Here is a 16403-nt window from a genome sequence, read left to right as displayed (position 1 = left end):
GAACCTCACACACACAGAATGCTGGAGGAACTCAGCAGGTCAGACAGCTTCTACCGAATTGTACAGACTTTCCCCTCCTTCACCCACTCCCCCCCCCCGCTGTGTTTCTGTGTGTGTGGCTTTCACTGTTGGAGGGCGAAGTAGCTTCCTTATCCTGTTTCGGGTACACAGCCTACTCCAAGACAAGAGAGGAAGGGGGGCAGAAGCCAGAGTAGAAGATGGGGGGGGGAGTATAAGCTAGAAGACGATAAGTGAGACCAGGTAATAGGAAAAAGGTCAAGGTGAAGGAAACTGTTAAGAGGAGAGGGTGGATGTGGGAGAAGGAGGGTTCTGTTAGAGAGCCAGCAGGGACACGATGGGCGGAACGGCCTCCCTCTGTGCTGTAGACCAATGAAAGATCTCCGACTGTAACTCCCCCACAGAGGCTTGCCGACCCGCTGTGTGTTTTTGCAGCACCGATTCCCCGTGCCGGTTTCTCCACATCACGGTGTGGACTCTCGGCGGTTCGGTGCCCGGGGGAGCGGCAGCAGGAGCGCGGTTCACTCGGCAGGTCCGGGGCAGCGCCCTGCACTCCCGGCTTCCTTCTCCAGCCCCCCAAGTTTGTTCGGCGGCGAGACGCCTAACGGTGGGGCTGCGGGAGCGATGGCGACGGCGACGGCGCTCGCCTGCCTGCCAGCCGCCAGCCGGCCGGCCCCTTTGTGTGGCTCGCAGACCCAACACTGATGCCGGGAGAGCTCTCAGATCGCACAGGCTGACTGGCGAGAAGATGCAGTGACGCTGGCAGGCAGAGGCAGAGGCAGAGGCAGAGGCAGCGAGGGAGAGAGAGGCCACCGTGTCCGTCCTCAGGCCGGGAGAATGGCACGGAAGGAGATAACGGCGTCTGTGTTCGGTAGGAGAACGGTTACCGACTCTCTTGTTTATCTGTGTCTCCGGGATGTTTTGTGGGCTCAAACGGGGGTGGACGGAGCGCATTCTCTGTCTGTAACGGTACAGACTTTCCCCACTCGCCTTCACCGCCCCCACGTTTCCATCTTGCCCCCCGCCCCCGCTGTGTTTTTGTGTGTTGTGGCTTTCGTTGTGGAAGCGGTCGGAGGGCGATGTGGCCGGAGAAGAAAGAGCCCCCTTATCCCTCCTCTCCCCTCCCCGCGGAGGGAACTCGCGAGGTAAACAAGGAACTTCATCCATTTGCAGAGTGCAGACGACCCCCCCCCCCCCGCCTCGCCGCTGGGCTCTCTCCGGGGACCGGTGAAGTTGGGTCTCCGTTCCCGCTGTGGAGTGATCTTGGCCGTGCCAACTTGCTCCCTGGCTGGAGGTCGGGCAACTGTTGTGGAGAGAAGTGGGCTGAACGAACCCGATTATTCCTAAGCGTTACCTCCTCTTTCAGGATCCGGCTTAATGTCAGTGGCACCTGTGTGAAATTCGGAGTTTTGCTGCAGCAGTGCATTATAATACATAAAAATATAAATTACAAGAAGTATAAATAAAAAATAAATTAAATAAGTAGTGTTATAAGAGAGGAAATAGTGAGGTAGTGTTCATGGGTTCATTGTCCATTCAGAATTCTGGTGGCAACTGGGAAGAAGCTGTTCCTGAAACGTTGAGTCTCTGTCTTCATGTAGTAAGGAGAAGAGGGCATGTCCTGGGTGATGAGGGCCCTTTTATTCTCTCATTGTTGGTTCCAGGGGCTTTCTTCTCTGATCATCCCATCCTGTTGTGAGGTAAAATTACTCGGTGAGACACTGTCTCCAATTGAGGGTGAGGTAGTTCAATGTAGGAATGTCAAGAGGACACGGCTACAATTCTCTTTCCCAGCCCCTGGGGTGGAAAAAAACTTATCTCTGACATCCCCCATATAATTTCGTTCAATTATCTCAAGATTGTGCCCACTCGTGTTAGCCATCTCTGCCTCAGGAAAAAGTCTCTGGCTATCCACACGATCGATGCCTCTCACCACCTTGTACACTTCTATCATGTCACCTCTTGACCTCTTTCACACCAGAGAGAAAAGCCCTAGCTCACTCAACCTATCCTCATAAGACATGCTCTTTGACCCAGGCAGCGTCCTGGTAAATCTCCTCTGCACCCTCTCCACATCCTTCCAAAAAGGAGGTGAGCAGAACTGAACACAATGTTACGAGAGATGTTAGAATAAGCAATGTGACGAGGGAGTGTTCGAGGAGGGAAGGTTCAGGAAGGGATTACCAGAGGTTACCCATCCTCTTGGATCTCCAGCCCTGAGACTTGCATCGAGGAGGCTCAGCTGATCTCTGTCCTGAGGGAGAACGTAGGAGGCAAGGGAGGAGATTACTGAGCCTCTGGCGATGATTTTTGCATCATCAATGGGGACAGGAGAAGTTCCGGAGGATTGGAGGATTGCGGATGTTGTTCCCTTATTCAAGAAAGGGAGTAGAGGTAGCCCAGGAAATTATAGACCAGTGAGTCTTACTTCAGTGGTTAGTAAGTTACCCATAGAAACCATAGAAACTACAGCACAGAAACAGGTCTTTTGGCCCTTCTTGGCTGTGCCAAACCATTTTCTGCCTAGTCCCACTGACCTGCACACGGACCATATCCCTCCATACACCTCTCATCCATGTACCTGTCCAATTTATTCTTAAATGTTAAAAAAGAACCCACATTTACCACCTCGTCTGGCAGCTCATTCCATACTCCTGCCACTCTCTGTGTGAAGAAGCCCCCCGCTAATGTTCCCTTTAAACTTTTCCCCCCTCACCCTAAACCCATGTCCTCTGGTTTTTTTCTCCCCTTACCTCAGTGGAAAAAGCCTGCTTGCATTCACTCTATCTATACCCATCATAATTTTATATACCTCTATCAAATCTCCCCTCATTCTTCTACGCTCCAGGGAATAAAGTCCTAACCTATTCAACCTTTCTCTGTAACTGAGTTTCGTCAAGTCCTGGCAACATCCTTGTAAACCTTCTCTGCACTCTTTCAACCTTATTTATATCCTTCCTGTAATTTGGTGACCAAAACTGAACACAATACTCCAGATTCGGCCTCACCAATGCCTTATACAACCTCATCATAACATTCCAGCTCTTATACTCAATACTTTGCTTAATAAAGGCCAATGTACCAAAAGCTCTCTTTATGACCCTATCTACTTGTGACGCCACTTTTGGGGAATTTTGTATCTGTATTCCCAGATCCCTCTGTTCTACTGCACTCCTCAGTGCCTTACCATTAATCCTGTATGTTCTACCTTGGTTTGTCCTTCCAATGTGCAATACCTCACACTTGTCTGTATTAAACTCCATCTGCCATTTTTCAGCCCATTTCTCCAGCTGGTCCAAGTCCCTCTGCAGGTTCTGAAAACCTTCCTCACTGTCTACTACCCCTCCAATCTTTGTATCATCAGCAAATTTGCTGATCCAATTTACCACATTATCATCCAGATCATTGATATAGATGACAAATAACAATGGACCCAGCACCCAGCACTGAAGTTAATGGAGAAGATCCTGAGAGGCAGGATTTGTGAACATTTGGAGAGACATAATATGATTAAGAATAGTCAGCATGGCTTTGTCAAAGACAGGTTGTGCCTTATGAGCCTGATTGAATTTTTTGAGGATGTGACCAAACACATTGATGAAGGTAGAGCAGTAGATGTAGTGTTTATGGATTTCAGCAAGGCATTTGATAAGGTACCCCATGCAAAGCCTATTAAGAAAGTAAGGAGGCATGGGATCCAAGGGGACATTGCTTTGTGGATCCAGAACTGGCTTGCCCACAGAAGGCAAAAATGGTTGTGGACGGGTCATATTTTGCATGGAAGTTGGTGACCAGTGGTGTGCCTCAGGGATCTGTTGTGGGACCCATACTCTTCATGATTTTTATAGATGACCTGGATGAGGAAGTGGAGGGATGAGTTAGTAAATTTGTTGGAGGTGTTGTGGATAGTGTGGAGGGCTGTCAGAGGTTACAGCAGGACATTGATAGGATGCAAAAATGGGCTGACAAGTGGCAAATGGAATTCAGCACAGATAAGTGTGAGGTGGTTCATTTTGTTAGGTCAAATATGATGACGGAATATAGTATTAGTGGTAAGACAGTGTGGCGAATCAGAGGGATCTTGGAGTCCAAGTCCATAGAACACTCAAGGCTGCTGCGCAGATTGACTCTGTGGTTAAGAAAGCATACAGTGCATTGGCCTTCATCAATCGTGGGATTGAATTTAGGAGCCGAGAGGTAATGTGCAGCTATATAGGACCCTGGTCAGACCCCACTTGGAGTACTGTGCTCAGTTCTGGTCATCTCACTACAGGAAGGATGTGGAGACCATAGAAGAGGAGATTTACAAGGATTTTGCCTGGATTGGGGAGCATGACTTATGAGAATAGGTATAGTGAACTTGGCCTTTTTTCCTTGGAGCGATGAAGGATGAGAGGTGACCTGATAGAGGTGTACAAGGTAATGAGAGGCATTGATCGTTTGGATAGTCAGAGGCTTTTTCCCAGGGCTGAAATGGCTGGCACGAGAGGGCATAGTCTTAAGGTGCTTGGAAGTAGGTACAGAGGAGATGTCAGGGGTAAGTTTTTTATGCAGAGAGTGGCGAGTGCGTGGGCTGCCGGCAGCGGTGGTGGAGGCGGATACGATAGGGTCTTTTAAGAGACTCCTGGATGGATACATGGAGCTCAGAAAAATAGAGGGTTATGGGTAAGCCTAGGTAATTTCTCAGGTAAGGACGTGTTCAGCACAGCTTTGTGGGCCGAAGGGCTTGTATTGTGGTGTAGGTTTTCTATGTTTCAAATCCCACCCAGGATGTTGGAGCATCTTCAGAGACCCGGGCTTGATCCCAACCTCTGGCACTGTCTGTGTGGAGTTTGCACGTTCTCCATGTGAGCACGTGGGTTTCGTCCACCTCCCAAATATGTGTGGATAGGTGGGTGAATTGTCTCCAGTGTGTAGGTGAGGGCTGGAATCGGGGGGGAGTTGACAGGAATTGGCGTCGGGTTTATTATCAGTGACATATGTTGTGAAGTGTGTTGCTCTGTGGCAGCAGTACGTTGGAATACATAAAATTAGCACAAGCTGCAAAATGTAGAAACAGTCCAAAAGATGAAGAGTAAGGTTGTTTTCATGGCTTTCAGAAATCTGACGGCGGAGGGGAAGAAGCAGTTTCTAAACTGTTGAGTGAGGATCTGCAGGCTCCTGATGGTTGAATCAGAACGGGGTTGAATATTGCTGGCATACAGTATGTTGTGAAATGTGTTGTTTTGTGGCAGCACTGCACTGAGATGCACAAAAAACAAATTTATTTATTTATTGAGATACAGCCTGGAATAGGCCCTCTGGCCCCTCGAGCCACACTTTTCAGCAACCCCCAATTACAATGCCCAATTACCCTACTAACCACTGTCTTTGGACTGTGGGAGGAAACCAGAGCACCCGGAGGAAACCCACACAGGACACACTGGTGGCGGAAAATGAGTCTGGGACGCTGGGGCTGTAATGTGTTGTGCTAACCACTACGCTCCTGTGCAGTCCGTAAACATCTTGCTATAAGGAAGGAAACTGGTGACCTTTTAGAGGGGTTCGAGATGATAAGAGGCATAGATCAAGTGGATAGTTGGAGACTTTTGACATGTTTAAGGTGGAGGTAAATAGGTGCTGAATAGTCAGGGCATCAAAGTGTTTGGAAAGAACCAGGAGAATGGGATTGAGACAGATAATAGATCAGCCATGATGGAATAGCAGAGCAGATTCCATGGGCCAAATAGCTTAATTCTGTTCCTTTGTCTATAGTCATATGAACTTTTTCATTCGGGTGGAAATGGTGAGTATTAGGAGGGGTAATTTCAAGGTGATCAGAGGAACGTACAGCAAGGATGTCAGAGGAATATTTTTTACACAGGGTGGTGTGTGTGTGGAACGTGCTCTGGGGTGGTGGTAGAAGTAGGTACGTTAGGGTCATTTAAGGATGATAGAAACATGCAGTGCTATGTGGGAGGGAAAGGTTAGGGTGATCTGAGAGTAATTTAAAAGGCCAGCACAACATTGTGGGCTGAAGGGCCTGTAATGCGCTGTTATGTTCAATGATCTTTGACTTCAGGGCAGTGGTCAGGTAGGTGAAGTGCCACAGGCAACAGTGCGGTGTTGGAGTTTAACTTGAGAAGTAAGATACAGGGCCAGAGCACCACTGTGGACTGTAGCTGGGGGTGAGGGGAAGTGGGGGGAATGGGCAGAGCTAGATCCTGCTCTGGAATGCCAGATCAGAGAGTCCAACTCAATCTGGTGTTTGGGGTATGAACCCCAGCTGATGCCAAGGTGGAGTTCTGAGTGTCCCAGCAGGAAAGAGCTCTAAACCCATTGAATGTTGAAAGGCCTGGAGAGAGCAGAAATAGAGGGGATAGTTCCTATTTTGGAGAGATCTAGAACCATAGGGCACAGCTCCCGAATACAAGGATGTCGCTTTGGAGCAGATGAAGAGGATTTCTTTATCCAGAGGGTGGTGAATCTGTGGAATTTATTGCCACAGACAGCTGTGGAGGCCAAGTCATTGGGTATATTTAAAGTGGAGGTTGATAGGCTCCTGATTACTGAAGGTGTCAAGGAGAAGGCAGGAGAGCAGGGTTGAGAGGGGAAATAAATCAGCCATGATGGATTTGGTAGCCCCTGCACTGTACTGTAATCTCTGTTCTGTGATAGGGTATTGAGGATGGTGGGTCCAAGGGGAGCGGCTGCAGTTGAGGGGGGATCAGGACATGACCTAACAGAACAGTGGAGCAGGTTTGATGGGCTGTTACAGGTTTTGGTGATTCATAGAGTTGGTAATACGCCAGCTCTGGGAGTGAGCTCATTATGTGAGGAGAAACCCCGATCTATGCGAGACTGTTTGGTGATGGGTTTGAGTGCAGCGAGGAGGGAGATTAAAAACAGAAGGGCATTCAGAAATGGGTATTAAACACTGAACCTGGCCCTTTGCCCATCACCTTGCTGACATCACCCATCCTTATACAGTGGATTCTGGTTAATTGGGCCATCGGTTATTTTAGGCAGCCTCTAATTTGGGACAGCTCTTAAAGAGCAAGCACTAACCGAGAAAATAGCCAGAGATCCCGTATTTATTTGAGACTCTGTGCCACTTAATTGGGATAAAGGACTGTTGCTAGTGTCTAACTAGTGCCAGTCACATGCATTCGTGTGGCCGCTAGTCACAACGCCGTGCTTAGAGTGAACAGCTCTGTATGTCTGTGCTCAGAACACAGTGATTTTTGTCACCGATTGTTGCTGAGAAATAAGCAGTAAAACAATTCAGAACTGTTGCTCTCTGCGGTTTCAAGCATTCAGGCTTGGAGATGCCAGAAATGGCCGTACATTCCCAAATCAAAAGCCGTGGATGAGCCAGGAGGTACGTTGTCTGCTGAAGGCTAGATCTGTGGCATTCAAGTTTGGCAACCCAGGTCTGTATCAGAAAACCAGGTATGACTTGCGGAGGGCTAAAGGGCTATTTCAAGGGTGAAAAGACAATCTCGAACGAGGTTGGAGGTGACATCGGATGTACAACAACTCTGGCAGGGTTTGCAAGACATTACCTCCTACAAAGCAAAACCCAGTAGCATGAATGGCAGCGATGCATCACTACCAGATGAACTCAACACCTTCTATGCCTGCTTTGAAAGGGAAAATATAACTACAGCTGTGAAGATCCCTGCCGCACTTGATAACACTGTGATCTCTGTCTCAGAGACTGATATTAGACTGTCGTTAAAGAGAGTGAACCCTCACAAGGCGGAAGGTCCCAGTGGAGTACCTGGTAAGGCTCTGAAAACCTGTGCCAACCAACTAGCGGGAGTATTCAAGGACACTTTCAACCTCTCACCGCTATGGGCGAAAGTTCCCACTTGCTTCAAAAAGGCAACAATTATACCAGTGCCGAAGAAGAATAATGTGAGCTGCCTTAATGCCTATCAACCGGTAGCACTCACATTGACTGTGATAATGCTTTGAGAGGTTGGTCGGGACTAGACTGAACTTCTGCCTCAGCAAGGACCTGGACCTATTGTAATTTGCCTATTGCCGCAATAGGTCGACGGCAGGTGCAATCTCAGTGACTCTTCACATGGCTTTAGACCACCTGGACAACACAAACACCAATGTCCGGATGCTGTTCATCGACTATAACTCAACATTTAACACTATCATTCCCACAATCCTGATTGAGAAGTTACAGAACCTGGTCCTCAGTACTTCCCTCTGCAATTGGATCCTCGACTTTCTAACCAGAAGACCACAGTCTGTGAGGATTGGTGATAACATCTCCTCCTCACTGACGATCAACACTGGTGCACCTCAGGGGTGTGTGCTTAGCCCACTGCTCTACTCTCTCTATAATGATGACTGCACTCAACGTCGGTAAGACAAAAGAGCTGATTGTGGACTTCAGGAAGAGTAATCCTCATAAAGGGATCAAAAGTGGAGATAGTGAGCAGTTTCAAGTTCCTGGGTGTCAAGATCTCTGAGGATCTAACCTGGTCCCAACATATTGATGCAGTTATAAAGAAGGCAAGACAGTGACTATACTTTAGGAGTTTGAAGAGATTTGGTATGTCAACAAAAATGCTCAAAAACTTCTATCGATGTACCGTGGAGAGTGTTCTGACAGGCTGCATCACCGTCTGGTGTGGGGGGGCTACTTCACAGGGCTGAAAGAAGCTGCAGAGGGTTGTAAAGTTAGTCGGCTCCATCTTGGGTACAAAGTACCCAGGACATCTTCAAGGAGCGGTGTCTCAGAAAGGTAGCATCCGTTATTAAGGACCCCCCAGCCCTATGGTATGCCCTTTTCTCATTGTTAGCATCAGGCAGGAGGTACAGAAGCCTGAAGGCACACACTCAATGATTCAGGAACAGCTTCTTTCCCTCTGCCATCTGATTCCTAAATGGACAATGAACCCCTGAACACTACCTCACTTTTTAAATTATATATTATTTCTGTTTTTTTTAAATAATTTTTAATCTATTCCACATAATATAGTAAAGGCATCTGTTAGTCTTGCGAGACCATGGATCTGCGCCTGGAAAGTCTTCACTCTCCAGGGCGCAGGCCTGGACAAGGTTGTATGGAAGACCAGCAGTTGCCCATGCTGCAAGTCTCTCCTCTCCAACACACCAAGGTTGTCCAAGGGAAGGGCATTAGGACCCATACAGCTTGGCACCAGTGTTGTCGCAGAGCAACGTGTGATTAAGTGCCTTGCTCACAACACGTTGCCTCGGCTGGGGCAAAGTGTTGTGAACTCACGACCTTCAGATCGCTAGTCGAATGCCTTAACCACTTGGCCATGTGCTCACACATGCCCACATACATATACTGTAATTGATTTACTTATTTATTTATTTATTTATTGTTTTTTCTATATTGTCTATCGCATTGAACTGCTGCTGCTAAATTAACAAATTTCACGACACATGCCGGTGATAATAAATCAAATTCTGAGTGAAAATTGAACAATTTCACTATTTCAACAAGTTAGGAACCAGGAAGAATTTGAAGGTATCAACAATCATCTTGAATGTGAAAATGAAAATGAAGATTTGGAGGATGCATTGTATGAAGGCAGTCTATTATCTGCACTGATTTTGTTCATTTCCTGTCAATCAAAAGATCACGGCAGCGTACACTGGATGAATTTCTCTGTTGATAACTATTTGGAACTAATACACAGTTTTATAGTACTGTAGTAGTATTGGTAGTCTAATTTGTTCCGTATTTCATTTAAATACATAGTTTGTTACACAGTTAAATGGTAGTTCGTCTTTTTGCTAATACTTTTTCAACTGTTTCCGTGAAAGTTTGGCTAATTGGGGCAGCTGCTCAATTTGACCAAAATGTACTGGTTCCAATTAGCTGGAATCCACTGCATATGGGGTCCAGAGGAGGCTCACAAGGATGATCCTGGGAATGAAAGGGTATGAGGAGCGTTTGATAGCTTTAGACCTTACTCAGTGAGTTTAGAAGAATGATGGAAAGGGGTGGGAACTCACTAAAACCTATCGAATAGTAAAAGGCCTCGATAGAGGGGATGTGGAGAGCATGCTCCCGATAGTGGAGGAGTCTAGGACCAGAAGGCACAGCTTCAGTATAGAAGAACATACATTCAGAACAGAGATGAAGAGGAAGTTCTTTAGGCAGGGTAATGAATCTGTGGAATTCATTGCCACAGATGCCTGTGGCTTTCAAGTCATCGGGTATATTTAAAGTGGAGGTTGCCAGGTTCTTGAATAGTCAGGGCATCAAAGGTTGGGGGAGAGGGCAGGGAAATGGGGTTGAGTGGGATATTAAATCAGCGTTGATGGAATAGCAGAGCAGACTCAATGGGCCGAATGTCTTAGTTCTTCTCCTGAGCTTCATATTCCTTGTTTGTCTGGCTGTGTATTAGGTTCTTATGGTCACATGTACTGAGATGCAGTGAAAAGCTTTTAAAGTTAAAGGTTAGCTTTATTTGTCACATGTACATTGAAACCCCGTGAAATGCGCTATTTCTGTCAACGACCAAAGTAGTCCGAGAATGTGTTGCTGGCCGCCTGCATTTGTTGCCGCCCTTCCAGCGATAGCATAGCACACTGACAACTTGTGTGCCATGGTAGTGTGGTGGTTAGCGCAAAGCTAATTCTGGAGGTGTCCATAAAGAGTCTATCTCTGTACGTCCTCCCCGTAGATTGTGTGGGATTCCTTTGGGTGTCCTGTTTGTTTGCACAGTCCGAAGACGTACCAAATAATCTTACTGTTCGTCTGGAATGTGGGAGGGAACCAGGGGAAATCCACACGGTCATGGGGAGAATGTGCAAAATTCTTGCAGATGGCAGCGGGAACTGAACCCTGATCAGTATCGCCGATGCTGTAAAGCCATTACTCTTCCACCTTTTGCGTACCATCCAGCTTGCTCGTGCCATGTGTTGGAATTGGGTTATTGTCATGTCGGCTGAGGCACAGTGAAAACTGTATCTTGCCTTCTATTCATACTGGTCAGATCATTCCACAGCACATTACACTGAGGCAGTTAAAAATAACAAATGCAGAATCTTGTGTTTCGGTTACAGAGATAGTGCAGTGCAGGTAGACAGCAAAAATGTTGCTTAAAAGTCATAAAAAGAAGAGGTTTTGCAGATGCTGGAAATACAGAGCAACACACACAGTACTAGAAGAACTCAACTGGTGAGGCAGCATCTGCGGAAACGTATAAACAGTTGATGTTTCAGGCTGAGACTCTTCACCAGGACTGGAAAGGAAGGGGGCAGGAGCACGAATAAGAAGGTGGAGGGAGTGAAGTGAGAAGCTGGGAGGTGATAGGTGAGACCAGGTGAGGGGGAAGGTGGGTTGGTGGGGAAGTGGGGAGTGAAGTGAGAGGCTGGGAGGTGATAGGTGAGGGGGAAGGTGGGTTGCTGGGGGAAGTGGGGAGTGAAGTGAGGAGCTGGGAGGTAATAGGTGAGGGGGAAGATGGGTTGCTGGGGGAAGTGGGGAGTGAAGTGAGGAGCTGGGAGGTGATAGGTGAGACCAGGTGAGGGAGAAGGTGGGTTGGTGGGGGAAGTGGGGAGTGAAGTGAGGAGCTGGGAGCTGATAGGTGAGACCAGGTGAGAGGGAAGGTGGGTTAGTGGGGAAGTGGGGAGTGAAGTGAGAGGCTGGGAGGTGATAGGTGAGGGGGAAGGTGGGTTGCTGGGGGAAGTGGGGAGTGAAGTGAGGAGCTGGGAGGTGATAGGTGAGACCAGGTGAGGGGGAAGGTGGGTTGGTGGGGAAGTGGGGAGTGAAGTGAGAGGCTGGGAGGTGATAGGTGAGGGGGAAGGTGGGTTGCTGGGGTAAGTGGGGAGTGAAGTGAGGAGCTGGGAGGTGATAGGTGAGACCAGGTGAGGGGGAAGGTGGGTTGGTGGGGAAGTGGGGAGTGAAGTGAGAGGCTGGGAGGTGATAGGTGAGGGGGAAGATGGGTTGCTGGGGGAAGTGGGGAGTGAAGTGAGGAGCTGGGAGGTGATAGGTGAGACCAGGTGAGGGAGAAGGTGGGTTGGTGGGGGAAGTGGGGAGTGAAGTGAGGAGCTGGGAGCTGATAGGTGAGACCAGGTGAGAGGGAAGGTGGGTTAGTGGGGAAGTGGGGAGTGAAGTGAGAGGCTGGGAGGTGATAGGTGAGGGGGAAGGTGGGTTGCTGGGGGAAGTGGGGAGTGAAGTGAGGAGCTGGGAGGTGATAGGTGAGACCAGGTGAGGGGGAAGGTGGGTTGGTGGGGAAGTGGGGTGTGAAGTGAGAGGCTGGGAGGTGATAGGTGAGACCGGGTGAGGGGGGAAGGTGGGTTGGTGGGGAAGTGGGGAGTGAAGTGAGAGGCTGGGAGGTGATAGGTGAGGGGGAAGATGGGTTGCTGGGGGGAAGTGGGGAGTGAAGTGAGGAGCTGGGAGGTGATAGGTGAGACCAGGTGAGGGGGAAGGTGGGTTGGTGGGGGAAGTGGGGAGTGAAGTGAGGAGCTGGGAGCTGATAGGTGAGACCAGGTGAGAGGGAAGGTGGGTTGGTGGGGAAGTGGGGAGTGAAGTGGGAGGCTGGGAGGTGATAGGTGAGGGGGAAGGTGGGTTGCTGGGGGAAGTGGGGAGTGAAGTGAGGAGCTGGGAGGTGATAGGTGAGACCAGGTGAGGGGGAAGGTGGGTTGGTGGGGAAGTGGGGTGTGAAATGAGAGGCTGGGAGGTGATAGGTGAGACTGGGTGAGGGGGGAAGGTGGGTTGGTGGGGGAAGTGGGGAGTACTGTGAACACGGAAACATGAGGAATTCTGCAGATGCTGGAAATTCAAGCAACACTCATAAAAGTTGCTGGTGAACGCAGCAGGCCAGGCAGCATCTCTAGGAAGAGGTACAGTTGACGTTTCAGGCCGAGACCCTTCATCAGGACTAACTGAAGGAAGAGCTAGTAAGAGATTTGAAAGTGGGAGGGGGTACTGTGAACAATTGTGGGCTCTTTATCATAGAAAAGATGTGCTGGCATTGGAGAGGGTTCAGAGGACTTTCACAAGGATGATTCCGGGAATGAAAGGGTTATCGTACGAGGAATGTTTGATGGCTCTGGGCCTGTACTCACTGGAATTCAACAGGATCGGGGGTAGGGGGTGGAATCTCACTGAAGACTTTCAAATGTTGAAAGGCCTAGACATGATAGATGTGGAAAGGATGTTTCCCATGGTGGGAGAGGACAAGGAGAAGAGGGCACAGCCTCCAGATAGAGGGGCATCCATCCAAAACAGAGATGCGAAGACATTTCTTTAGTCAAAGGGTGGTGAATTTGTGGAATTTGTTGCCACATGCAGCTGTGGAAGCCGGGTTGTTGGGTGTATTTAAGGCAGAGATTGATAGATTCTTGATTGGACATGGCATCAAAGGTTACGGGAATTGGGGCTGAAGAGGGGAAAAAGGATCAAATATGATTGAATGTAGAGCAGACTCAACGGGCCAAATGGCCTCATTCTGGTCCCATGTCTTATGGTCTTATATGTCTCTGGGAAATGTTGTTTTCTTGAAGATGTTGAGTGGAGTTTTACGGCAACACCGAAGAGATACTCTTGGTAACAGGCTTTTCCATCCCAACCAGTTAACCTACTAGCCCGTATGTCTTTGCAATGTGGGAGGAAACCAGAGCACCAGAAGAAAACCCGTGTGTTCACAGGGAGAAGGTACAAATTCCTTGCAGACGATGGCAGGAACTGAGCCCAGGAAGCTGGAAGTGAAACACTGTTACACTGACTGCTGTGATACTGTACTACCCAGAGCCCCTGAGAGCTGGAGGAGGGGGCACTATCGTTTGTAGACTGGGAGATTGGGAAGAACAACACCTCCAAGCTCTAACCCACGCCTCCACACCCCCAACCACCGCGACTTTCTCATCTCCTGTCAGTCACCTTGTGTACAGACACTGCTGTGTCTAGTGTTCCTCTGACAGAGGGTCTGAATGGTGTCCCTGTGCCTGCTTCCCTGTACATATCAGATGAGCAATGGCCCTGAATGCTAATGACTGCAGCAGCCTTCTCTGCCGAGTGGGCACACACAGTGGCCCTTTGTCAATTCAAACGCAGATGTGTTGGAATCTGTCTGAACTTTCTAGAACAGATCCAAGTGACAAGCGTCAATTAATCGGAGGCGTTTGGATCCCTTTGATTTTTCCCCTGCCGCACTTGGCTGGGTAAAGTTAATCTGTCACGGACTCTGCAGTCTGAAGAAAGTTCTCTGAGCTAAGGCGGCGAAATGATTTAATTACTAAGCAGATGCTGGTGCAGTTTAGAGTGATAGGGGCTAATCGAAGAATGGGACTTACATCATTAGCTAAAGACTTTTATCAATATTAATGAACTAATCTCAGGTCCCAGATGGCTGCAATTTATCAAAAAAAAGTGTTGTCACACCTTGTAACACATTTTTTGATGTGGAATTCCTCCTCTGGCACCTATTTGGTCCTTTGCTCCCTCAAATCCACCCTTTGATCAAACCTTCCGTCCCCTGCTCCTTAGTGTTCCTGTTTGTACCTTCAGACCATAAGATATAGGAGCAGAATTAGGCCATTTGGCCCATCAAGTCTGCTCTGCTGTTTCATCATGGCTGATCCAATTTTCCTTTCAGCCCCAGTCTCCTGCTTTCTCCCCGTATCCCTTCATGCCCTGACCAATCACGAATCTCTGCTTTAAATATAGCCGATGACTTGGACTCCACAGCTGCCTGTGGCAACGAATTTCACAGATTCACCACTTGTATCAGTGTTGCTGAGGTGGAGATGGTTGTGAGCTTCAGGTGCCTGGGAGTGAGTACAGGACACAGAACAGTACAGAGCAGTACAGGCCCTTCAGCCCACAGCGTTGTGCTAACCTTCTAACCTACGCGAATATCAATCTAACCCTTCCCTCCCACATAACCCTCCATTTGTCTATCAACCATATGCCTATCTGAAAGGCTCTACTTTTGCCTCTGCCACCACACCAGGCAGGGCATTTCACACTCCCACCACTCTCTGTCTTTTAAAAAAAATTACCTCTGACATCCCTCTATACTTTCCTCCAATCACATTAAACTCCCCCGCACACCCGCTGACCCTCCCCCACGCACTCAGTAACCCACCCCTCCACACCCCAGCCACCACTACTTTTATCATTTCCCATCAGTCGCCTTGTGTACAGACACTCCTGTGCCTAGCGTCGCTTTCTGGACAAACAATCAGTCTATGTAGGTAAACTGTCTTATGTACTCACCAACAACATGTACTTATATTTATTGTGATTTATTACATTTGTGTACTGGAAATGACATTAAACAATCTTGGAATCTTGAACATTATGCTCTCTCAGTCTAGCCAGGAAATGTCTCTGGCTGGCGACTAAAGCCCAATTTATACTTCTGTGTCAAATGTACGCCGTAGGTACCGTGTACCCTACGCCGTAGGGTGACGTGCACATCCCCAAAAATGTAACTCACATGTCGCGGCGACGCAGACTGCAACAACTGTGATTGGTCCGCTTGGTAGCATCGCATTTCCTCCTATGCATTTCCGGTTGCTTTTCTCCGCCATGACTGTACACTGATGCAAAGTAACTGGTTGGAGACGATGAACCAAATCGTCAAATCTACCTGCCGACATCTGAAAATATTTGAAATGCATTTCCTCGTCCATGTCTGTCACGAAGAAACTCAACACAGTGGCATAGAAACCCCACCGCCAGCTAGCGTCTTGGCAGTGAATTGCAGAGCAACGCAGACACAACTACGCATGCTCGCTACGACGTAGGGCTACGCAAAAGTATAAATCAGGCCTACGGCATAGGCTGCGGTGTAACCTGTACACACAAGTATAAATCACCCTGGAACGTAGAAGAATGAGCGGGGATTTGATGGAGGTATATAAAATTACCATGGGTATAGATAGAGTGAATGCAAGCAGGCTTCTTCCACTGAGGCAAGGGGAGAAAAAAACCAGAGGACATGGGTTAAGGGTGAGGGGGGAAAAGTTTAAAGGGAACATTAGCGGGGGCTTCTTCACACAGAGAGTGGTGGGAGTGTGGAATGAGCTGCCAGACGAGGTGGTAAATGCGGGTTCTTTTTTAACATTTAAGAATAAATTGGACAGATACATGGATGGGAGGTGTATGGAGGGATATGGTCCGTGTGCAGGTCAGTGGGACTAGACAGAAAATGGTTCGGCACAGCCAAGAAGGGCCAAAAGGCCTGTTTCTGTGCTGTCAACACACATAAAAGTTGCTGGTGAATGCAGCGGGCCAGGCAGCATCTCTAGGAAGAGGTGCAGTCGACGTTTCAGGCCGAAACCCTTCGTCAGGACTAACTGAAGGAAGAGTGAGTAAGGGATTTGAAAGTTGGAGGGGAAGATCCAAAAGTTGGAGGGGGAGATCGATTTTGGATCTCCCCCTCCAACTTTCAAAT

General features: G+C 48.4%; 1 protein-coding gene across 3 annotated transcripts in view; it reads left to right on the top strand.

The window, feature by feature from the left end:
- Positions 1-349: 349 nt before the first annotated feature.
- The window catches only part of slc44a5b (solute carrier family 44 member 5b), a 196793-nt gene continuing 180739 nt past the window's right edge, over positions 350-16403 (top strand). For all 3 annotated transcript variants that reach the window (XM_072273265.1, XM_072273269.1, XM_072273266.1), the window contains exon 1: positions 350-889. In XM_072273265.1, the coding sequence (XP_072129366.1) occupies positions 856-889 (34 nt within the window). In that variant the 5' untranslated portion in view covers positions 350-855. The remainder of the gene's footprint in view (positions 890-16403) is intronic.

Source organism: Mobula birostris, chromosome 12 (genome assembly GCF_030028105.1).
Source record: "Mobula birostris isolate sMobBir1 chromosome 12, sMobBir1.hap1, whole genome shotgun sequence".
Lineage (NCBI taxonomy): Eukaryota > Metazoa > Chordata > Chondrichthyes > Myliobatiformes > Myliobatidae > Mobula > Mobula birostris.
The sequence above is the reverse complement of the archived record's forward strand: the minus strand, read 5'-3'. Positions and strand labels throughout refer to the sequence as shown.